The sequence below is a fragment of the Carettochelys insculpta genome, chromosome 3 (assembly GCF_033958435.1).
Source record: "Carettochelys insculpta isolate YL-2023 chromosome 3, ASM3395843v1, whole genome shotgun sequence".
NCBI lineage: Eukaryota > Metazoa > Chordata > Testudines > Carettochelyidae > Carettochelys > Carettochelys insculpta.
Genome location: NC_134139.1, coordinates 84,376,353 through 84,400,358, shown reverse-complemented (window position 1 = coordinate 84,400,358; position 24,006 = coordinate 84,376,353). Strand labels below are relative to the sequence as shown.

Here is a 24,006-nt window from a genome sequence, read left to right as displayed (position 1 = left end):
GGCAACGTCAATCTGCGTCGTGTGTGTAGTCACTTCATTTCGAAGCGCCTCACTTCAAAGTGACGGATAGGGATTACCCCTTTCAATGGCGCTTCCTAGTGTGGCCACAACCTTAATGTTGAAATTTACATCACCGGCATCTAAATTAACAGCCCTTTGACATGAATGGAACAAAATACATTATCATCTTTTCAGATGTTCTGCAAACTCAGGCAGACACTGCTACTGCGCATATATTCAGTTCAAGTTGTCAAGGCTTTTTTTGTTTTGTTTTCTGAGGGGGAATGGTTGCTTGTTTTTTGCAATTGTAACAACTAGATCTTTACTTTTCTAAAATGAAACCTGAGACTCTGTAGAGCAGGAAGGCTACAGGAGATGTTCTTCTACCAGTCCAAATGAAATCCTGCACACAGTACTTACAAAAAAGTGGTATAACTTGATCTTTTTCAGAAACTACAGCTTCAATTTCCTTGAATAGCTGTGAGTTCCATCTTGGGAGTTTAATTAATAACCTCTGCTATTTGCATAATAGAAGTTCCATCACGAAGCAAGGAAAGCGTCTACTGATAACTGCATGGAAAAGACAAACCTACTTAAACAGTTGCTATTTTTAATGCAGGTCATTTTCTAGATGGTATATAGTATTCTCTCTTTGTATACATATAGAATATCAAACCCTGATAAGTTGTTTTAAAAAGACATGCATTTCTATTTCTGAAGTTATATTATTATACTTAATTCTGAGAATCAACATCACTTTTTTATATTTGGATTTCATTTGCAGGGTTTGAAGCACAGTGAAAGGTATACATTCATGGAATTTACAATTTATCTTCCTACATATTCTTCTGAATTGTCTGAAGTTGTTCCATTAGCTTCAAGAGACAAGAAGTTCTTCAGCAACTCCCACAACTTTCTAAAAACAAAATAAAACACACACACACAATCAGAAATCACAGGGTAAAAATGTCACAGCAAATATCTGGGACAGAACAGCAATCCTTCCATGAGTTCTTCCACTGTCAACAATATAAAATGAAAGCAAGGTTACTTACCTTTATAGTAGCTGGAGTTCTTTGGTCTCTATGGGTGTGTCTACACTAGCACTCTATTTCAAAATTAATTTCGAAAGTGGCCTCAATTTCGAAAGAGGCTGTGGAGCGTTTACACACTCAACAGCCTCTTTCAAAATTGTTTTCGGCGAAAACGGGTCCAAATTTCGAAATCGCTCTTCCCATCTGGGATTGGGAAGAGCAACCCCTTTCAAAATAAAATTTCTAAATAGGGCACGTGTAGACGCTCTGCAGCCCGCAATTTCAAAATTGCAGGTCCGCCATGGTGGCAGCTCCAGAGATCGCGGGAGGCATGCTAGCAAGCCCTGGTGGGGCTCTATGGTCCCTGGGCTAGCCCCTTAAAGCTGCAAGGCTCTGGAAACCCCATGCAGGAAGCTGACAGCGTGCCTAGGGCTCGAGAAGCACAAGCTCAGCCCTATACTCGCTCCAGCAGCCAGAAGGCCATGCCACCCAGCCCATCAGCGGGATGGTGAGCCCCCCGTACTCTGGGGCACCCCAGGAGGCCCCCTCTTCCCCACCCGAGGGATCGCCGGAGAGCCAGGGCCAGAGAAGGAGGGGCCCCGTCCTGGACCGAAGCTGAGGTAAAAGACCTCCTCGGCCTCTGGGCGGAGGAGGTGGTGCTGCTGCTCCACAGCACAGGGAGGCCCTGCAACGCAGCTGCCTTTGAGCCGCTGTCCCTGGGGCTGCAGAAGTGGGGACACCCCAAGTGCACGGCTGCTCAGGTCCGCTCCAAAGTTAAGGAGCTCAGGCAGGCCTACAGCCGGTCCAAGGATGCCCGCAGCCGACTGGGGGCCAGGGCCGGCCCGAGGTACCCAGACTACCAGGCCCTGCAACAGCTCCTTGGCTCAAAGGATGTCCCAGAGCCTTTGGTGCAGGTGGACACAGGCGACCCAGACCCCGACCGGAAGATAGACCTGCTGGAGCAGCCAGGACCCTCCAGCCAGACCACACCTGGGGGGCCCGGGAGCGACTCAGAAGGGGGGGCCCATTACTCATCACAGTGAGCTCCGAGACCTTCAGCCAGGTGCCCTCAAGGCTGCTGTCCCCGGACCTGTTTTCCGGAGGTCCAGGTAGGTGACAGGTGGATCAGGTGGCCTGGGTGGGGGGGACCTAACCCACAATACCCTGCCCCGTCCCAGACCCAAGCACGGCGCCATCCAGCACCTGCACCCATGGACAGCACCCTAGCCTGCCCAACCGGGGAGGGATGCGGGGGCCAGGCCGCAGCCAGCAATTGCCCCACAGACGAGGTCCCAGAGGGCACACGGGAACCCCAAGCGAGGTCGGCAGGGGAGGCACCACCTCAGGGGATGGTGCAGGTGGAGACCCCAGTCCCGGGCGACAGCACTGATGGGTGGCCACTCTCCCCTTGTGTCTCCACAGCATCATCCTCTGAGGGCTGGACCACGCCCATGCCACCCTCGGACGGAGCCTGAAAGCCCTCCTCCCCATTGCCCTGGGTGCCGCCTGCCCAGACCCGGACGGCCCAACGCCAGCGGCGCTACGACCACCAGGAGGTGGCGGAGGCCTACACTGCAGCCATCCGGGAGCAGACTGCCGTGCTCCGGGAGTGGCTGCTCATGGTGCAGGAGAAGAGGGCCTGGTGGAGGGGGGCCTGGTCTGAGGCAGTCGCAGCCCTCCGACAGCTGGCCCCCCCCACCCCCCCCTGCTGCCCCTGAACCCGCCCCCCCTGAACCCACTCCCACTGCTGCCCCCAAACACATTGCCCTTATCCCACCCACCCTCAGCCCATCCGCCCGTCTTGCCCTGGCCAGCTGGCTGGTCACCAATGCCAGCCAGGAGTGGGATCCCCTCCCCAGCCCCCTCAGCCCCCACCCCCACCCCGCCTCACCCAGCCCACCCTGTTCTTCAGCCCCTGAACAACCCCACCTCCCTGTCCTTCCAGCCCCATCCCAGCCCCGACAGGGCCCCCGCACCCGCCGGGGATTTCGCCCCTCCACCCCTGTGGGGGACTAGGCCTGCCCATGCCTGTGGCCCCGGCCATGCCCCTGCCCCATTGTATATAGTTCTCCCCCTGTTCCCCCCATATTTAGCCCCAATAGGAAAACCCCACACCATTGTTCAACAGCCGTTTATTTACATAGTTAGTCCCCAGTTAATAAACCTTTTTGTGCGCCCAGTATCCCCTGTGTGTGTGTGCGGGGGGCCATGCTGCAGGGTGGGTGTGAGCCATGTGCCAGGTGAAGGCCATCATGGCTCCTGCTCGAAGGCCTCCCGGACCCTAACCCCTTCATGCTGTGCCTGGTGGCACAGGGCTGTGGGCGGCTGCTCATAGCCTGGGCCTCTGTCCACAGCCCACTCGGGCATGTAGCACTTCTGCTTGCCCTCCACCACATTGTGCAGCACGCAACAGGCCGCAACAACCCTGGGGACGTTGCGCAGGCTCACGTCCAGCCATGTGTTGAGGCATCAGAAATGCCCCTTGAGGTGTACGAAGGCCTGCTCAACAGTGTTGCAAGCCTGGTTCAAGCAGGCATTAAAAACATCCTGGCTGGTGGTGGTGTGCCCAGTGTAGGGGCACATCAGCCACGGCTTTAATGGGTACGCCCCATCAGCCACTATACAGGGTGGCATTGTTGTGTCCCCCACGGAGAGCTCCCGGGCAGGGATGTAGGTGCCCTCCTCCATGCGCCGCCCCAGCCAGGGGTTGCGGAATACCCGCACATCATGGGCTCAACCGGACCAGCCAACACAGACGTCAGTAAACCGGCCCTGGGCATCTACCAGCACTTGGAGCACCACCGTGTGGTACCCCTTGCGGTTTATATAGCATCCTGCACTATAGTCTGGGGCACAGATAGCAGTGTGCATGCCATCGAGTGCGCCGAAGCAGTTCAGGAATCCGAGAGCTGTGAATCCCTCCATGGCGTCGTCCAAGTTGCTGAGACAGACGACCCTCCGCAGGAGGAGGCGGTTGATGGCCTGGACCACCTATAGGGAGGCACTGACATGTGGGCCTGCGCATCGGGGGTTCCCTCCTGCCCCCTGCAGGCCCCTCACCCGGGGACCCCCTGCCCCTTCCTGAGGAGGGTGCAGGGCCCTTGTCTGACTTACTTCCGGGCGGACGGCTCCCACGGTGGCCTTGCCCGCCCTGAATTGGTGCCCCACTGACTGATGGCTGTCCAGGGTGGCCAGCTTCCACAGGGCAATCCCCACATGCTTCTTGACTGGGAGCGCGGGCTGCATGCGGGTGTCCATGTGCTGCAGGGCGGGTAAGAGCCACTGACACAGCTCCATGAATGTGTGCCTCATCATCCTAAAATTGGCGAGCCACCTTTTGTCGTCCCACTGGCCCAGGACCAGCCTCTCCCACCAGTCCCCACTACTGGAGTGGCTCCAGAGGCACCATGGGGGATGGGGAGGGGTGGCTGCCCCCTTGGCAGGGCCTGCAGGACACGTGTGGGTGGGAAGGTGGGTTCCAGGGCATCCACCAAGCCCAGGATGGCGATGACCACCTGGGTCCCAGTGACGGTGCCAGCATCAGACTCTGACAGCTGCTGCTCCTCCATTCTCCTTTTGGTTCTGGGGGCACAGTCCACGCAGTGCTGTGTACTGCTCTGCTGGGCTGTGTGTGTGCAGGGTGGATGTGTTTGGAAGGGGCCCCTTAAGGGCGCTGCTGGCTGTGTGACCCGGAAGGGCTTGTCAGCCATGTGACCCCGTGGCGTGATGTTTCCCAGCTGCTTATTTCGAAATAGCCCATTTTCCAGTGTGGACGCTCTCTTTTGAAAAATGGAGGGTGTTTTTCAAAATAGTGGATCGGTACAGCCATCCGTTTTGTGTGTGTAGCCGCACTATTTCGAAATCCCTTATTTCGATTTTCTTTTTCAATGTTCCCCCTTTCGAAATTTCTTTGTAGTGTAGACACAGCCTGTCTGTCTTTCACTTAAGGGGTGTATGTGCTTCGTGCACCTGATGAAGATGTTTGCTAGCAGTGCTCATTGGTCTGAACTTGCATCCCTCTACTCATCATGCTCTGAAAACTGAGCACATAAGTAATGGTGTAGCCTCACCAGTTGCTTGTCAATTGTGAATGGCTGTAGGATGAAGCTCCAAAGAAGAGGAGCTGGAGGATGCATTTACTTTGTACAGTAACTGGAGTTCTTTGAGATGTGTGATCCCTACAGGTGCTCCAGTTCAAGATTTGCAACAGTAGCGTCTGTGGATCTGTGCTTATACCTGGCACATCCTTGTCGGCCGGGTAAGGATATGGAAAGGAAAGTGAACCTGTTTTGGCTCCTGTTCCTTCTCAACCACAGAGAGGGAGAAAGAGAAACTCTGAGGCAGAAGAGAAAGAAGGTGGGGACTGGAATACTTATAGGGACAAAACTTCTTGAAGATCTCCAGTTACTGCACAAGGTAAGTGACCTCTTATCTGTATATTAACTGGATGTTTTTGGCATGTGTGGTCCCTGTTTGTATTCTGCTACCCATCCTTTTCCTGCTCTATTAACATATGAAAGGTAAGTAACCTCTCCTCCTTCTTTGAGTTATTGACCCTTTGGTTGCTCCAGTTCAGGAGACTATTACACAGTACTTCAGTACCAAGGAAGGTGCCAAGAAGGTTGGGATGAATGAGGAATCTCAGTTCCTGGGTAAAGAGATCCATGTTAGAGGAAGGTGGAAAGGTGGCTGCAGCACTACAAAAATTAGCTCTGGACCTATATCTGTCTTGGCACAATAGTGTTATACTGATTACTGCTGTTTCAGCTTATTCAGAACCTTCTGTATCGATGGCATTGGAAGATAGGCATATAGTAACATGTGAGGCCTAGTGGTGCCATTTCCCTCTGACCTCCAAAAACATCCTGCACTTTGCACAGAGTGGTGTTGGGAAAAGCTCTCTCTCTGGCCGTGTCTACACTAGCCCCAAACTTACTAATGACAGTAAACAGTTCCAGCGCTGAAATGAACAGATGGGAATAAGGGGACTTCGAAGTAGGCAGGGTCCTTTCAAAAGGGAGCCCTGTCTGGAGGAGCCGCGCGGCGGCGAGCCGTGTCAATTTCGAAGTGCCGTGGCCACCTGCATTTCGAAGTTTGGGGCTAGTGTAGACATGGCCTCTGCATGACTTTAGGTAAGACACATCCTTCAGAATACCACATTATTCTGCTGCTGCTCATGGCTGAGGCAGAAATGCCTGCTAAGGGAGTCTACTCCTGTGTTCTGTAATCTCAGAAGATAAACCACAGAGATCAGGAATGAAGCAAGAGAGACACTATTTCCAGTCTTACGGCCTCTGGACAACCACTGGGGTCTTGCTCCTTTCTCACTGATTGACAGAATACATTGTAGCTCTGTTGTCCAACATTATTCTGATTGGATGGCTCCTGGTATGGGGTAAGAAGTGATGGCAAGTGAAAGTGACTACTCTGAGCTCTAACATGTTGATGTGGGGGTTGCCTCCTGTAACTCCTATTTGCCTTAAGCTGTGTATTTCTGAAAACACACACTCCAGAGAGGCTTTTGTGGTGATCTTCACGGGAGGAAGCTGTGAGAACGGAACTCCCACATACATCTTTTGAGACTCTTTCAGCAACTGAGAATCAAGGATCCACTGAGGTGCAGACCCCTGCTTAACTGGTCAGATATGGATATAGAGAATTCTCATCCAAGCCTGAAGAAAACAGGAGTGTAGTCTTGATCAGGATGTGTGTGTGTATTTTTTTATTTATATATATAGATATATATAGATATATATACACACACACACACACACACACTCTCTCTCTCTCTCTCCCCCCCCCCCCCCCCCCATACAGTTCAGGGCCCAGGAGTTACAACCTAATTCTTATAATAGTTTTTGGGTTCTGTTGTATTGTAGAGATGAGGCTGGACACAGTGTTAAACCTGTGGGTGGGCAAGTAAGATCTGCAGTAACAGATTCCAGTATTGTCCCATTGAAGTTTATTCTTTGTGTGGATATGAATGCAGACTTCGCTACACTGAGACGGAGGCAACAGGCAAAAGACCTTGATGGTTGCTGCCTGCTCCTCAAGAAATGAGCAACACTTCAGGGGCCAATCATGCAAGAGGGAAAATAATTTTTTCCCTGTGACACATGGTCAGAAAGGGTTAGGAAGCTTACAGGGTAACTGACCAGACTTAACCTTTACGTACCTGTTAGAAGAGTAGGTAAATGGTAATTAGGGTCATTCCCTATTAGATAGGCTAAAACTGTGAAAGAAAACCCTGTATTGTCAGAGAATTAGAAGGGATACTAATTGTATGTATTTACTTATATCCTGTTAAATGTTAGCCTGGCAAACAGTTCCTGTCTATTACTATAGCTACTGATTCAGAGTTCAAAAGGGAATATTAACATATATAGGACTCGAGTGAAATAATGTCATTTTCTATAGATATATCTCTTTGAAGTTTGTGGTAAACTGTTGCGGAGGATTACTTATGTTAATCCATGTCGTTTATTAGCACTGATGTTTAGGAAACAGAAGATTATTTCAAAAGCCTATCACATCTCAAATCTGCTTACGCTTTTATTAAGATAGGCAAGAACATGCAAGAGGGAGCTCACTAGTCCCATGGGGGATCATCCTAAGTATGAAAATTGGACTGAAACAAAGGACTAATTCTAAGAAATCTTTCCAATGCCAAAGCTTAGCATCTCTACTATAAAACTGATCTCAGAACTGTGCTCATGTCTGAACGTAAAATGATTGTTTAACTAATACTCTCTCTTTTCTTTTTAAATGCATTTTAGCTTAGGTAATAATAACTGGCTGTAACTGTGTAATTCATTAATCTGGGAGGTGATGTGTCTGATCCTTTGAGAGTGGTAGAACTTTCTTATTTGACGTGGCTGTTTGGGAGAGAGCCCAAGGCTGGGTGGCTTTAAGGAAACTGTGGTGTTGGCTTCTACATAACCAGCAAGGAATTATAGAAACTGCTTCATGCCAGCTTGGTAAGTCTAAGTACTGGGATAATCACCAGTTTTGGGGATTGTCTGCCCTATTTTCTATGGTTTGCCTTAACTGAGAAATCTCAGTGGGCCCCTCACTTGCACTAAACACCTGTCATAGTCCTACTTGGCAGAGATGGACTGCAACTACTCAAGGGACTTTAATAAAGTCCCCTGCATCACTGGAGAGGCTGAAGGATTGGATGTGATATAGATAGTGGTCCCTGCCAACTATGATCCATAGAAAAAGTGTGTGGGGTAGGGAGAGTGGTGCATATCTATATGGAAGGAGAGAGAAACCAACCCTCTTGGATCCAGAGAAGGATTTACTGCTGCCAGGGTCAGCATTCTGAAACACTCAGAATAGTCAAAGGCATTCAAAGTCCTTAGATCCAGCACCAGTCTCCAAATCACATTTTTCTTGGGGACCAGAAAAAATTGAAAAAGCATCATAGAATCATAGAATACCAGGACTGGAAGGGACCTTGAGAGGTCATCAAGTCCAGCCCTCTGCCCTCATGGCAGGACCAAGTACTGTCTAGACCATCCCTAATAGACATTTATCTAACCTGTTCCTAAATATCTCCAGAGATGAAGGTTCCACAACCTCTCTAGGCAATTTATTGCAGTGTTTGACCACCCTGACAATTAGGAACTTTTTCCTCATGTCCAACCTAAACCTCCCTTGCTTCAGTTTAAGCCCATTGCTTCTTGTTCTATCCTCAGAGGCCAAGAACAAGTTTTCTCCCTCCTCTTTATGACACCCTTTTAGACACCTGAAAACTGCTATCAGGTACTCCCTCGGTCTTCTTTTTTCCAAACTGAACAAGCCCAATTCTTTCAGCTTTTCTTCATAGGCTGTGTTCTCTAGACCTTTGATCATTCTTGTTGCTCTTTTCTGGACCCGTTCCAATTTCTCCACATCTTTCTTGAAATGCGGTCCCCAAAACTGGACACAATGCTCCAACTGAGGCCTAACCAGTGCAGAGTAGAGTGGAAGAATGACTTCTTGTGTCTGGTTCACAACACACCTGTTAAAGCATCCCAGAATCATGTTTGATTTTTTTGCAACAGCATCACACTGTTGACTCATATTTAACTTGTGGTCCACTATAACCCTAGATCCCTTTCTGCCATACTCCTTCCTAGACAGTCCCATTCTGTATGGCCATTTCTACACATGCCACTTTCTTCAAAAATGGCCCAAAATATGCTAATGAGACATGGATTCAAATTCCCCATGCCTCATTAGCATAAGGTCACATGATTTGGAGTCTGGAAAACATTCTTCCAGACTCCAAAACACCTTTTAAAAGCGTGGCCCCCTGGGGATCTTCCGGAAGGAAGTCCTTCTTCTGGAGGCCCCTTCTTCCTTAAAATTTTTGGAGAGAAGGGGACTCCGGAAAAAGGACTTCCTTCCGGAAGATCCCCTGAGGGCCGCGCTTCTAAACGGCGTTTTGGAGTCTCGAAGAATGTCTTCCGGACACTGAATCATGTGACCTTATGCTAATGAGACAAAGGGAATTTGCATCCATGCCTCATTAGCATATTTCAGGCTGTTTATTAGCATGTAGAAATGGCCCTTGTGTGTAACTGATTGTTCCTTCCTAAGTGGAGCACTTTGCATTTGTCTTTATTAAACTTCATCCTGTTTACCTCAGACCATTTCTCCAATTTGTCCACATCATTTTGAATTTGACCCTATCCTTCAAAGTAGTTGCAACCCCTCCTAGCTTGGTAACATCTGCAAACTTTATATGCTTACTTTCTATGCCAATATCTAAATTGTTGATGAAGATATTGAACAGAACTGGTCCCAACCCCACTTTGTTATCCCTTTCCAGCAGGATTGAGAACCATTAATAACTACTCTCCGAGTACGGTTATCCAGCCAGTTTTGCACCCACCTTATAGTAGCTCCATCTAAGTTGTATTTGCCTAGTTTATTGATAAGAATATCATGAGAGACCATACCAAATGCCTTACTAAAGTCTAGGTATACCATATCTGCCACTTCTCCCTTTTCCCAAGGCTTGTTATCCTATCAAAGAAAGCTATCAGATTGGTTTGACATTATTTGTTCTTTGAAAATCCATGCTGGCTGTTCCCTATCAGCTTACCACCTTCCAAATGTTTGCAGATGATTTCCTTAATTACTTGTTCCATTATCTTTCCTGGCACAGAAGTTAAACTGACCAGCCTGTAGCTTCCTACGTTGTTTGTATTCCCCTTTTTATAGATGGGCACTATATTTGCCTTTTTCCACTCTTCTGGAATGTCTTCTATCTCCCATGATTTTCCACAGATGATAGCTAATGGCTCAGATACCTCCTCTATCGGTTCCTTGAGTATTCTAGGATGCATTTCATCAGGCCCTGGTGACTTGCAGACATCTAACTTTTCTAAGAGGAGCAGTTTGATAGCCCCTAAAGTCAGAAGAGATTGTATCTCCTATTTCAAGAGGCCCTCATGAGACCGATCCCTAAAGTGGGGGAGGGATAATCAAGGATGGGATGGAGCTGAGCTGCACACAGCAACCTATAGAAATCACCTCTGAAATTTGCCGTAGCTTAAATCCTCAGGTGACCTGGGTCCCATGCTGCAGAGGAAAGCAATCCTGCCTCCCCCCAGGCAAGCTCTCTGACAACTGACCCAGGAAAAAAATTCCATCCTAACCCTAAATATGACCATCAGTTAGACCAGGGGTTGGGAAGCTTCTAGCATGCTGGCCACACATGGTTCATCAGAGTTAGCCACAGACAGGCTGCCAGATGATTTGTTCACCTGAGTGTCCCCAGACACAGAGCTCCACAGCTCCCAGCAGCTGCAGTTCACTGTTCCTGACCAACAGAAGCTGCAGAAAGTGGCACAAACCAGGACACCATTTCTTGCAGCTCTCATTGACCAAGGACAGTAAACCGCAGCCACTGTGAGATGCAAGTCTCTGTGTCTGGGGACACTCAGATAAGCAAATCATCTCATGGCCTGCCAGCAACTAACCCAGTTTGCTGAAGGTTCCCCACTCCTGAGTTAGACTCTAAGAAAGCGGGTGAGCCCAACCAGGCAAATACCTGGGAAAGAATTCTTTGTAGTAACTTTGAGCCAACCCCATCTAGGACATGTCTACATGGAGCTGTACTCCCAGCAGCTCCATGCTAATGAGCAGTTTTGCAATTGCATATGGCTGCTCATTAGCTTAATCACACAGCTAATTAGCACAGCCATGCAAGATCTCGCTGCTGGCAGTAAACAGGCTGTGTGGATGTGCCTCTGCTGGCAAAACCCCCCTCTATTGCCAGCCCCTTATGCTTGAAAAAATTCTGGCATAAGGGGCTGGCAGCAGAAGGGGGTTTTACTAGCAGAGGCACATCCACACGGCCTGTTCACTGCAAGCAGCCCCCTCTGTCGACAGCGAGATCTTGCACAGCTATGCTAATTAGCTGTGTGATCATACTAATGAACAGCCATTTGCAATTATAAGACTGCTCATTAGCATGGAGTTGCCAGGAAGAACAGCTCCATGGAGACATGCCCCTAGTGTCCCATCTTCATTCGTTAGGGATTTTTGCTATTGGCAGTCTCTGATGAGAGAAATGCTATTGCAGATATCCCATCATATGGGGTACGCTCCATAAGCTTATTTAGTTCAGTCTTGAAACCAGTTACGGTTTTTTTGTCCCCACTGCTGCACTTGAAATCTGTTCTAGAGCTTCACTCCTCTGATGGTTAGAGACTTTCAACTAATTTTAAGCATAAACTTATTGATGGCCAGTCTAAACCCATTTGTTCTTGGGTCCTGAGGGGTGCTTAGCTCAAAGCAATCCTATTTATCCCTTTGATGTATTTAAAGAGAGCAATCATATCTCCACGCAGCCTTTGTTTAGATAGGCTAAGCAAGCCAACCTCTTTATGTCTGCTCTCATAAGGCAGGTTTTCCATTTCTCATATCCTAGAAGCCCTTCTCTGGACTTCTTCCAGTTTGAAATCATTTTTTCTAAAACATGGGAGGCCGAATTACACACAGTATTCCAGAGGAGGTCTCACAAGTGCCTATTAAAATGAAACTAACGCTATCCGTCTTTACTGGAACTACTACCCTAATGCATCCCATAACTGCATTAGCCATTTTCATGGTTTCATCACATTGGCAGCTCATCGAAATCTCGTGATCATCCAGTACACCCAGGACATTCCCCTCCTCTGTTCTTCTCAACGGGTGTGTCCTTTATAACAAAAGTTCTTGTTGTTAGTCCCCAAGTGCATGACCTTGCACTTCACACTAGTAAATTCCATCTCTTTTCTATTAATCCAGTTTGCAAGATCATCCAGATCTTCTTACATGATATTCCATCCTCAGTACTGGCAATGCCTCTCATCTGCAAATTTTATTAGCACCAATTTTTGTGCCAAGGTCATTAATAAAAATTTAAATAAGATTGGCCCCAAAAACAGGCCCTGAAGGACTCCTCTAGTAAGTTCCTGATGGGTCACTTTTCAGTATGAACCACTGTCAGATGCCTTGCTGAAATCCAGGTATATTAGATCTACAACATTTGTTTTGTCTAAAGTAATTATCTTCTCAAAGAAGGAAATCAGCTATGTCTGGCATGATCTACCTTTTATAAAGCCATATTGTATTTTATCCTAATTATCATTCACCTCTAAGTCCTTAACTGTTTTCTCTTTCAGAACTTGTTTCAAGGCCTTGTACACCGTTAAAGTCAACCTAACAGGCCAGTAGTTTACCGGATTATATTTTTAACCTTTCTTGAAAAAAAGAGTAGAGTATGACCCTTAAGTTTATAGATTAATTAAAAATCCTTGCCATTGGGCTTACAGTTGCATGTGCCAGTTCCCTTAATAGTCTTGGATAGAAATTATCTAGACCGCTGATTAAATCCCAATAAACTGACTTTCATCTCCATCTGGGATGTCAATTTCCACTTCCATAACCTCATTCCTATTAGCCACCCTGCCACTGTCTGTAAGCTGTTCATTAGTCTTTTAAAAAACTGAGGTAAACAGGACTGCTGATGGGAGGAGGAGGAAAAGAAAGGGGGCAGAAGTCTCCGGGCCCAGCAATTTTAAAAGGTCTGCAGCTCCAGGCCGCTGTAACTGCAACTGTACTTTTAATAATGTATTCAGCAAGACAACTGACTTGCCCTACTACAGAATCTTTGCACATAAATCTCTGACAAACTTCAGCGTATATCCAAAAACTTGTGACTGTCCTTTTTCATTCCCTAATTTAGTGATTTTAATTAAGTACCTTCTGCATGTCCAGTCTTCACAATCTGGCATGCAGTGGAAAACATGCTCCATTTTCTTTAGTAAGAAATTTTAGAAGAGTGTTCCCACTGCCCCAATGTCATTTGCTACATTTGGGTTCAGGAATTTGGCTGGAATGGGTGAACAGAGAGAAGAGGGAGACTGAGAAGGGAGTGAGTCAGTCGGGGTGGATCTGGGCAGACCAGTGGTGGAGTATGGGAAGAGCCACGTGCTGGGGAGCTCACCTCCCAAACAGCAGCTTCACCCACTGCCCAGGAGTAGTTACTACGCTTTTCTCCTCTCCGCTGCAGTACAAAACTTACTCGGTCACCATGGCTCAGTCCATGTGTCCATGAATGTGTTTCTGATCCAGGATCTGTGCTATGTCTGTCATATGCTACAATCCTGGTCACAAGGGTTTTCAGAACATTCTATAATTCAGGGTAGCAAGGCCATCAAGGATGTTGCATGCAGCCCCTACGTAAGGAGAGGACTCTGCTGCAGCTGTAAAGACTCCTCATCAGTGAGGTGAAATGGCAAGCTGCCTTGCAAACACAAAGGTCTTTGATACTGCCATGGAGGAATGGCTCACATATATAGAGATGCTGAAGCAGTAGTATGAAATAAATGAGATTATACCCATGGATGGCAGAAGGAGCCCACCTAGGGTGACCAGCAGTGTTCCCTGCAAGCTGAACTCTTGGGCGCCCATATAGGAGAGATTTATATCCCACTCAGCTATTTTGCAGAGCACCCAGAGCTAGCAGCATGTGTTTCTACTGATAGTGCACACATGCAAATGCCTCTGTGCACATAACTAATTTTATTCTGCATGTTCATGGAAAAATTAGAGGGAACACTGGTGACCAGATAAAAGTGTGAAAATCAGGGATGAGGGTTGGGAGTAATAGGTGCCCCAAATGTCAGCACTGTCTCTGCAAAAATCAGGATATCTGGTCATCCGAAGTCCACCTTTGTGGATGCTGGTGACTCCACCCCTTTGCCTGAAAAAATAGTCACACACTGCCAGAGCCAAAAGCCTCTCCTCTCACTCAGAGGATCCCTATACACCTGCTAGCCTCCAGCCAGAGAAGTCTTGAGCTGGCTCAAGACCTGAGCCCATCACTCACCACCTGCATGGAGCAGCCCACGGCCAGGCACAGCCGCACCTCCCCTCCACAAATTCAACCAAAGCTGCTCTGGAGAAAACTGTGTCTTGGAAGAGGCTTTTGACATGCCACCTACAGGTTCTAGGGTGGCTGAGGAGCCAGCATTTACTAATCAATTTCCAGAGTTCATCAGCCATCTCCAGGGAATGCCACATCCTCAGTCACTCTGGAACTTGCATGGAGTACAATAAATCTTACTCTCACCTTCTCCCCCGCTCTCGCCTCCCCCCCCCCCGCAAGAAAAAAAAACAACCTACAAATCAGGAGCCAGAAGCTGTGATAGTGCCAGGGAGGCAAAGTCTCGCCTTGCCTATTACACCCTCCACCCATACTTCCGCCAGAAAACATGTAGTGGTATAACTGAGTGTGATAAGAAGAAAAATGTAACCATTTAGTACACAGTCTAATTACCCCCAAGAAACCAGGAAGCAAAATCTTTAAAAAGATCATGTACATTATTAAAGAGCACTTGGCACCCAAGCCTCTAATTATAGTACCAAGATTTATGTTTCATAGACAGAATCAACTTGAAGGTGAATCTATTTCTGCCTTTGTGACAGAGTTAAAAAGATTATCAGAATACAGTGCTTTTAAGGATGGGCTTAACAAGGTCCTAGGAGACAGATTTGTCTGGGGACTGTTTAACGAAAGCATACAGAAGAGGGTCTTAATTGCAGAAAATCTTATCTTTCAACATGCAGTGGAAGTTGGAGTAACAATGAAAACTACAAGAAATGCAACAGAATAATCTGCTACAGTAAAATGGAGGTAGAAATGTATAAACTATGTGCAACCTAAGGCAAGATCTGGTACACTGTTCCTCTGATTGCTGATTCAAAGGTGCATATTGCAGAAGCTGTGATAAAAAAGATCATATCCAAGTGGTTTTTCATACTTAGTTAAATAAAGAAGAGACCAAATCAGGATATAGGAAAGGAATATCAAGGTACAGTCTGGATAAAGGAACATTACTGACAGACTGTGAGAGTGGAGTCACGAGCCTGGAGGACAGGAACAGAGAGAGAGAGATGTCTAAGCAAAAGTGGCAAGTCAACAACCAGGTTAACACCCAGGGTGGTGGGAAACATGCTCACAATAGAATTAGATGCAGGGGCCACACAGTCTGTCATCTCACATTTGGAATGTGGAAATGTTTAAAAACAGCAAACTAAGGGAAAGGGAATTAATGTTGCTGAGAAGACAGTGCCAATTGGAGGGAAGCAAGTGAGCATGGAGTACAACAATAAGCACTGTTTATTAGGCATGAATGTCATTGAGAAGGGGACTGGCCCTGCGAGGCCATGAATGGGGTTACACAAGAATTCCTCTGGACTGGAAATCTATAAAGATGTTATAGTCACTTTCAGAAGATCTCATTAAAACAGATGAACAACAGCTGGAAGGGATGCTAAGTCAGGCACTGGGAGCCTTAAAAATGAGCATGGACACCTTAGAACACATGAAAACTAAACAAAACTGAACCGAGACATGCAGCCCAAAGTGTCACAGAACTCTACCTGTCCCTTATAACAATGGTTTTCAAACTCTTTTTTCATTTTTGGACACCTAATTTTTGAATGGAGCTGCAAACCCTTTGGAAATCTCAAATACAGTCTATGAACCACATTTGAAAACCACTGCCTTACAGTGTGTGCTTGAAGGTAGATGTTGAATGGGCACATCTGAAAAAGGAGGGCAAACTTTCAAGTCTTTTAGAACAAGTGGAGAACTCCAGTCATTGCAAATGAAAAAAACATCTGTCAGTAAGGCTGTATGGCAATTTTAAAGCCAACATAAGCCCAGCACTGCAAGGAGAAAACTATTCCCTGACTTGAATTGAGGACACATTTGCAACAACATCAGGGGACAGTAATTCAGGAAAATGGGTTTGTCACAGGCCTACCTATGCACAGAACTGAAGGAGAATCTAAAGTATACCTGACAATCAACACACAAACAACAGCCTAGTGTTTGGGATTGCTTCAGCTCCCAATATATGGTAGTGGAGCAAGTTTTGCAAGGTCTTCTGAAAACAGTGTTAGCCTGATGACATTGTGACCAGTAGAAGTGAAGAACACCTGGGAACCCTGAAAAGCATTAAAGCATGGAGAAGAACATGGGCTTTGAGAGAATTACATAAAACATGACTGTTTTAAGGACTTGTTATCTTACTGTGTCAGAGGGGTATCCAAGTTAGTCTGTATCTTCAAAAACAAGAAGTCCTGTGGCACCTCATAGACCAACAGATATTTTGGAGCATAAGCTTTCGTGGGCAAAGACCCGCTTCATCAGACACACCTGATGAAGTGGGTCTTTGCCCACGAAAGCTTATGCTCCAAAATATCTGTTAGTCTCTAAGGTGCCAACAGGACTTCTTGTTATCTTACTGTGGACATCTTATTGTTTCATAAGGTCACGCTAAATCCAGACAATTAAATCAGTCCTGAATGCTCCACAGCCAAAGAACGCATCACAACTTAAATAATTGTTAGGACTTTTCAACTACTATAGCCAATCTGTACCAAACATAACAACTGTATTACATCTGCTGAGTTGTTTACTGCAAACTGGCCAAAAGTGGGTATGGTCATGAGCGTGTTAAATTTTTTTCCTGGAAGCAGAGCAGTCGGTCACTTGAGAAGTGTGCTTCCACGTATTAACCCACCCTGGCCTCTTAAATTCACATGTGAAGCATCATTCCATGGAGTTGGGGTGGTCATATCACATTCTATGCCAGAAGGCTGTGAAAGATCCATAGCATTTGCCACAAGATCTCTCTCAGCCACAGACTGTAAATATGGGCAAGGAGAATTTAAGCCTACCATGGGATGTGAAGAAATTTAACTACAGTAAACCCTTGATTTTTACAGACCCTGATTTAGCAGAGTTCGGAAACAAAGGGATATCCCCCATTGTTCCTGAAGTCTGTTGAATAGGGGTCAGTAAAATCTTAAAAGTCCCTCCAACTCCTCCCCGACCCAAAAGTTAAGAGACTGATCTGCTGCAGCCCGGAGGAGCCTCTGCCACAGCCATCTCCTTTGCCAGAGATGCCACATGCTCCTGTGGCAGCTCCTACAGGCCACATGGTGGCCCCGGCAGCTGCCCACAGCAAAGCAGCTCCAGCTGCAGGCAGCCCCTGCTCTGCAGAGCCAGGCAGCTCTTGCCGTGAGGCCAGGCACCCGCAGCCAAGCGGCTCCTGCCATGCAGGGCCAGGTGCCTGCAGTGGGACGACTCCAGCCATGCAGGACCCAAAGGCTCTTGCCAGGGGGCCAGGTGGTTCCAGCCACCCATGGGCAGGTACCCATGGCCGTCTGTGACCAGGCACCTCCAGCCAGCGATCTCCAGCACCTCCTCCACCAGAGCGGGGAGTGGCAGGGGTTTGGTGTTTTTCTTGGAGAGAGGTGGTTTTTTTTGGTGGGCGGGGGGAATTGTGTTGGGGAGGTTGTTTTTCAAGGGGGAAGATTGAGTGGGACTGGGGCTGGGAGATCCAGTGGGGAGGGGGAGTAAACCCTCACATTTAACGGAACATCGGTTAAATACCCTTATCCCATTAAGTCCATTAAATGTAGGTTTTACTGTATTATCTGTAGGATAGTAAGTTCACCCTTGACACCAACTATTAGTAACAATCTTTCATGTGAGGAAGGTAGTTTCTCTGACAGCAGCTGGAATAATGCACTATTGGGCTGGCTCTTTCTTAGCTGGTCACATCCACAAGATCAAATTCAAAAGAAAATTAGTGCACACAAACACTTGCCTGTGCTAATTGAAGGGTGATCTGCAATAGAGACAGAATCTATCCCATTTGGCAACTTGTTTCCAACTGACTCTGTGTGTTGTAGTTTGAGCAAGAAACCCAGAGGAATCCCACACTAGTTAGGTATCTGAAGAGCTGAAGTATACTGAAGGCCTTAATATGCTACCCTTTTATGCACAGAAAGAAGAGCTTAACATATATAAAGGGTGTGTCATGCTCATGTTGAATTTGTGAATCTTTTGAACCATGTTCAAGAGTCTTAGATGAGCTCCTCATAAATATGCTAAGGGATAGCATTAAGGAAGGCACTCACCAGAAGTTTTGTGTGATGGCGAGGCACTGACCAAAAAATAGAGCACCTTGCTAAGGAATGTTTGGGATGCCAATAGTACAGTGCATGCCCGAACCAGCAACATTATACCCTTAGTAATGTCAGCACATTGCTTTTGCCAGACCTTTTTTTGACAATGTATTTAGCAGTTGTGGATCTCTATTCCAAAAGTCTGGAGGTTTTTTGTATGAAAACTACCACTATTATCTCTCTATCTTACCACTGAGCCACAAATGGCATTGTTGAAAAGTTTGTACAAATTTTTTAAGCAAGCCCTGCAATCCATGGCAAATGAGAATGGGTCACTACAAGACAAGCTGGCATCCTTTTTGCTAGCATATCAAAATGCAGTGCATGCCATGATAAGCCAATGCTGTTTATGGGCCAAAATCTCAAGTCTGGGACTTATTAATGCCAGATCTATGTCAACGAGACAGAACGTTCAGTTGTTCCACCAACAGTGCTTCTGACAATGATGTGTCCCTTTCATTTCCAGGAGGAAGACAGATCTGATATACTTGAATGCACTGAGCAGATGTTGAATCTGTTTATGTGAATTTTGCAGTTATAGTTTCTTGAGCAGTTGCTTATGTTGACTCCGCTGATTGTTGTTACTATGTTTTTTTTCCCTCCCTGCAAGTCAGCAATCATGGCTCCAACAGAGATATGTGTCTGCCTTTCTAATCAGGGATTCATGACAGGACTAAAGGCAAAAAGCCCACCACTGACTCCAGGAGAGTCAAGACTAAGAAGACCCCCAGAGTCCTGACTTGAGAATTTGGTCAGGTGAAGCCTGAGGCACCCTGATGGGCAGCAGAACTCACCTTTGTTGAACTCTTCACAGATCCCAGGAGAGATGGATTCAACTCACTCAAAGGGCCAGTCACAGGACAATTCCTTTCACACCTTGTCTGACCATTTGAGGATATCTGTGTGGTGCAGATCCCTTCACAAGGGGGTTCTAATAAGTGGGCCAAGTAAGAGAGGTCTGAGTTTGATCATCCCTGATCAGACAAGCCCAGCGGAGCAGGCCACGCACATTTTTAATCTGGAGACCCTGGGCATAACTGTCTACAAATGGGGCTCTTCAGGTTGAAAGGGACCACAAGCTCCCACGTCGACTAAACTGCACCATTAGCTACCTCAAAATTGATTCATAACTTCGGCAACTAACTACAAAGTTTAAAAGAAGCAGCTATCTAGAACTGCAGAGGTTCTGTCTCAGACCACTGATGGTGGAGAAGAACTGGAGAAGCAATCAGTCCAAATCGAGGGCATAAACAACAGTGCTGTGCACAAGGAGGTGAAAGCACAAGCACAACATCAACAGACATTTCTACAAAAATCGCTCAGTCTCAGGTGAATGGACCAAATGTGCTCCTCAAGTGGAATAAACAAGAGTACTATCACATGACGAACTGAATTGAAAGCACAGTTGGTTGTTATGATAAAGCCATTCATCAAATAAGGACAAAAACTGAGGAAACTACAGATATCTTGCAGAAAGTTGAATAAATGGCTGCAAGGGATTTTCTCAGTACTCAAAACAGGCTGCATGTTTCACCCCTAATTCATGGTACAATCTCACAGCACCTTGGGGAAGCTGCTGCTACGGAGATTAAATAATTAAATTGTAAATCTATGCATTTCCAGTAATTAAATTCCTTATTAATAAAGTTACGTGCTTTAATGGCAAAGAATGATAACACTCTGACATCAGACAGTTAGACATTCTCCTTCAACTGTGCCTCAAGACAAGCTCTAATTCAGAAATCTCATGCTATTGTTAATGGTCTAGTTTTCCTGATGCATCCAGGATAGAGTAATGTCTGTTCCAGAACTGAGAAACATATTAAGAGGACAGAATTTGGAGAGATCTTGTTTATAAAATGCCTTATTATGCAAATATCCTGAGGCACGATACATTTTTAAAGGGTTTATACTTGAGCTCTGCTGGAAGCAAAATTTAAGTCTTTACGTTACATTAAAAACATTTAGTGAGGGCACTTCCTTAAATACCTCAGGGCTAATTATTTTTAATAATTAACACCATAGAAATGAAACTAATTAACTGTGTATTCAAATATATCTACTACTAATTGCCTTGATATTTTACTTCTAATAAGCTCTTGGCTAACTAAGCACTGCATTTGAATGATTTTAAAATAATACTACTGAATTTTTAGGTTTTACAAAATAGTTCTCATTATTCTTTCAGATATAGGAACATTTCATTTTCTTACAAGTTTTCTTCTTTTTTTTCATGTGTCATTGAGTTTGGTTTGTGAAGTTCCACTCCTGCTCCATGGGACGTTCAGTTCTAACAAAAATATTGTTCTGCCTTATGGAACCAAACGCGTTATCAGAAACTTAGATCACATGCAGCCCTGTAATATCCACATATCCTCGAACCAAATCTGAGTTGTCACAATTCCTCAGTCCCACACCTCTTGACTTCTCCAGCTGTTCCCACTTTTTAACAATAATCAGTGACTCTGTAGCCTGGTAATCAGAGCACTCACTTGTCATACGAGAGACCCAATTTTGAGCTTCAAATCAGACAGAGCTGATCTGATAATGGCTCTCATCCCCAGATGAGTGCCCTAACAATCAGCCTTTTGGCTGTAATAGCACCTGAACTCCTTTTTCTCTCCATCTTTCTTCCCACTATTCCCTCTTGCACTTTCTCCCATGAGCAATAAGTGAGCTGGTTTAGGTGCCTAATTCCATGAGAGGGTTCACCTCCTCCCAGCCCAGTTTTAGAGCCAAAGCACAATTCAGGCTACAACTCTCTCCTTGGCATTTTCTATCCATCACCTCCATTAGCTTCCCATTCACATGCCCACTTCTATGAATCCCATTCTTAGGGACCAACTTACCCCATGTATTATATATGAAGTCTGAGAACCTAAATCAGGTTTATTAAATTCGTTGGGCAACAACTAATTCCCTTTATGGAGTTAGGCCTCTGTAACTGTTTATAGCCTTTGAATCTGTTAGTTCCCAGCTCCAGCAAAGCAGTTTTGCAATTTTGGGCTGGGAGGAAGGTCACTGTCTGAGGTAATTATTGGCTAGGAGATTGCTTACCTAGATCCATTGTGATGCTTTCCTGCCTGTTTTTCCAACTGTCTCCTACAAAGTTAGTTCAATACATTCACACAAGAAAGTCTAATAACTCAGAATACAGTAATTTCACTTTACTGACCTGGTCACTGAAGTATTTACAGCATTACCAATATCAGTATTTTTAAATAATTACATAACAGCTCTGTATCTCCTACATGAGTTGTGAGCCATTTTGCAATGTGATTAACCAAAATGAAAAACTGTGATGACAAGCCACAGCTGAATTAAAGAGCATAAAGCAGATTCTGAAATTTTCTGTTAAGTATAACACTGAGCTGAAATGCCTTTTGTGCCAAGATATGAGCTCCCAGTTCCCTATTTGCTGCAAGATTTCATTAAAATTCCTAAAAGAATGATGTTACTTTTCTACATTCCAGCTGTTGCTTTAGAAAGTTAGTGATTCTGTCAAGGGCAGGAAATAAAGCACAAAATTCCTTCAAAATCAGGCCTTACCCAGGACAGAAAAGAAGAAAGCTACATTCCACTGATCTGTATTAATATGCCATTTTAATTTGGGTCTACACACACGGTTTCAGATTTGCACTATTAGTTGCATAACTGGATGCATACATTTGGGACTGCTGCCAATCATGACCCCACATATACAGAAACACCACTGTTGTCTCTACAGAGTTAACTTAGAACTTTAACCATCAAAAGCACACACTCCTACCGAATCAGCTCCAGGAATAATGCCTGTAGCTATGGTCAGAAAGTATAATGTTAAAATGTCTCAGATTATTAAGTCATAAAAACATAAGAACGGCCACACTGGATCAGACCAATGGTTCATCTAGCCCACAATCCTATCTTCCAACAATGACCAATGCCAGACGTGCCAGAAAGAATGAACAGAACAAGTAGTCCCAAGTGTTCCCTCCCATCACCCAGTTCCAGCTTCTGATAGAGGCTAAGGACACCACTCCTACCCATGATCACTAATAGCTATTGATGGACCTATCCTCAAATTTACCTAGTTCTTTTTTGAACTCTGTTAAAGTCCCGGTCTTCCCAACATCCTCTGGCAAAGAGTTCTATCAGTTGACTCTGTGTTGTGTGAACAAATACTTTCTCTTGCTTATTTTAAAGCTGCTGCCTATTAATTTCAGTTGGTGACCCCCGAGTTCTTGTGTTACAGGAACGAGAACCAAACTTTCTCGTATTCATGTTCTCTATACAAGCCATCTTTTTCTAGAACTCTGTCATATCTCCCCTCTTTCCTAAGTCTCCTCTTTTCTAAGATGAGAAATCCCAGTCTTTTTAATCTCTCCTCATACGGCACTACTCCAAACCCCTAATAATTGTTGTTGCCCTTTTCTGAACTCTTTTTAATAACAAGTATCTTTTTTGAGGGGACCACATTGGTATGCAGTATTCAAGATGTGGACATACCATGGATTTATAGAGGAAATAAGATATTGTCTAATTCTCTATCCATTTTTAAATATTCCTAACATTCTATTAATTTTTTGATTGCCACAGCACATTGAGTAGATGTTTTCAGAAAACTATCAACAATGACTACAAGAACGCTCTTAAGTGGTAACAGCTAACCCATCCCCAACCATTTTGTATGCATATTTGGGATTATATATTCCAATAGGTATTACTTTGCATTTATCAACATTAAAATTCATCTGCCATTTTGTTGCCCAGTTACCTAGTTTGTGACATCTTTTGAAGCTCTTTACAGTCTGCTTTGGACTTAACTATCTATTCATTTTTCCACCTGACTATGTTGAAAAAGACTGGTCCCAGTAGGGACCCCTGTGGGATACCAATAGCTATTGCTCTCCATGAGGAATAGCTATAGGAAGGTCCATGAGAGGTTTTTCATTCAGTGGGCACTGAATTAGACCCCACAATGGTATATAATGTGTGTCTAACTGGTATGTAGAATACATATTATAAATCAGATTAGGAACTTGTAGGCATGTGGCAAATTTAGAAATCTAATTGGGTCATGGTCCTACAATATATCTGATTTTCCTTTGTCTAATGGTTATTTGTATGGACGGATTATGCACATGCAAATGCATGCAGGATACTGTAGGTAATTAACTTTAAAAGCTTACCCAAATTTTATCACTGAATTGAGACTCAAAGTTTTCTATGTATCTTTCAGTCTCTTGTTAACCTCTTTCTGCTACAGCAGCTTGCGAGTTAGGATTCCATAAAACTATACTGCAAATTTAAAATGCATACCTAAAACTGAAGCTGTACCACACATTTTAATGCCTACTCTAATTTGAATACAGACAATCAACAGAGTGCAGTATGTGATTAAGTGAAAACATCAGCTGTATGACAAATGAAGTCTTGGACTAAATCTTTGTGCTTAATTGAA

The 24,006-nt window shown here is 45.3% G+C and overlaps 1 protein-coding gene across 1 annotated transcript in view; it reads right to left on the bottom strand.

Annotated features, from left to right (window-relative positions):
- Positions 1–614: 614 nt before the first annotated feature.
- C3H6orf118 (chromosome 3 C6orf118 homolog) overlaps positions 615–24,006 on the bottom strand; it is a 55,359-nt gene continuing 31,967 nt past the window's right edge. The window contains exon 9 of the mRNA XM_074990267.1: positions 615–916. Within this exon, the coding sequence (XP_074846368.1) occupies positions 829–916 (88 nt within the window). The 3' untranslated portion in view covers positions 615–828. The remainder of the gene's footprint in view (positions 917–24,006) is intronic.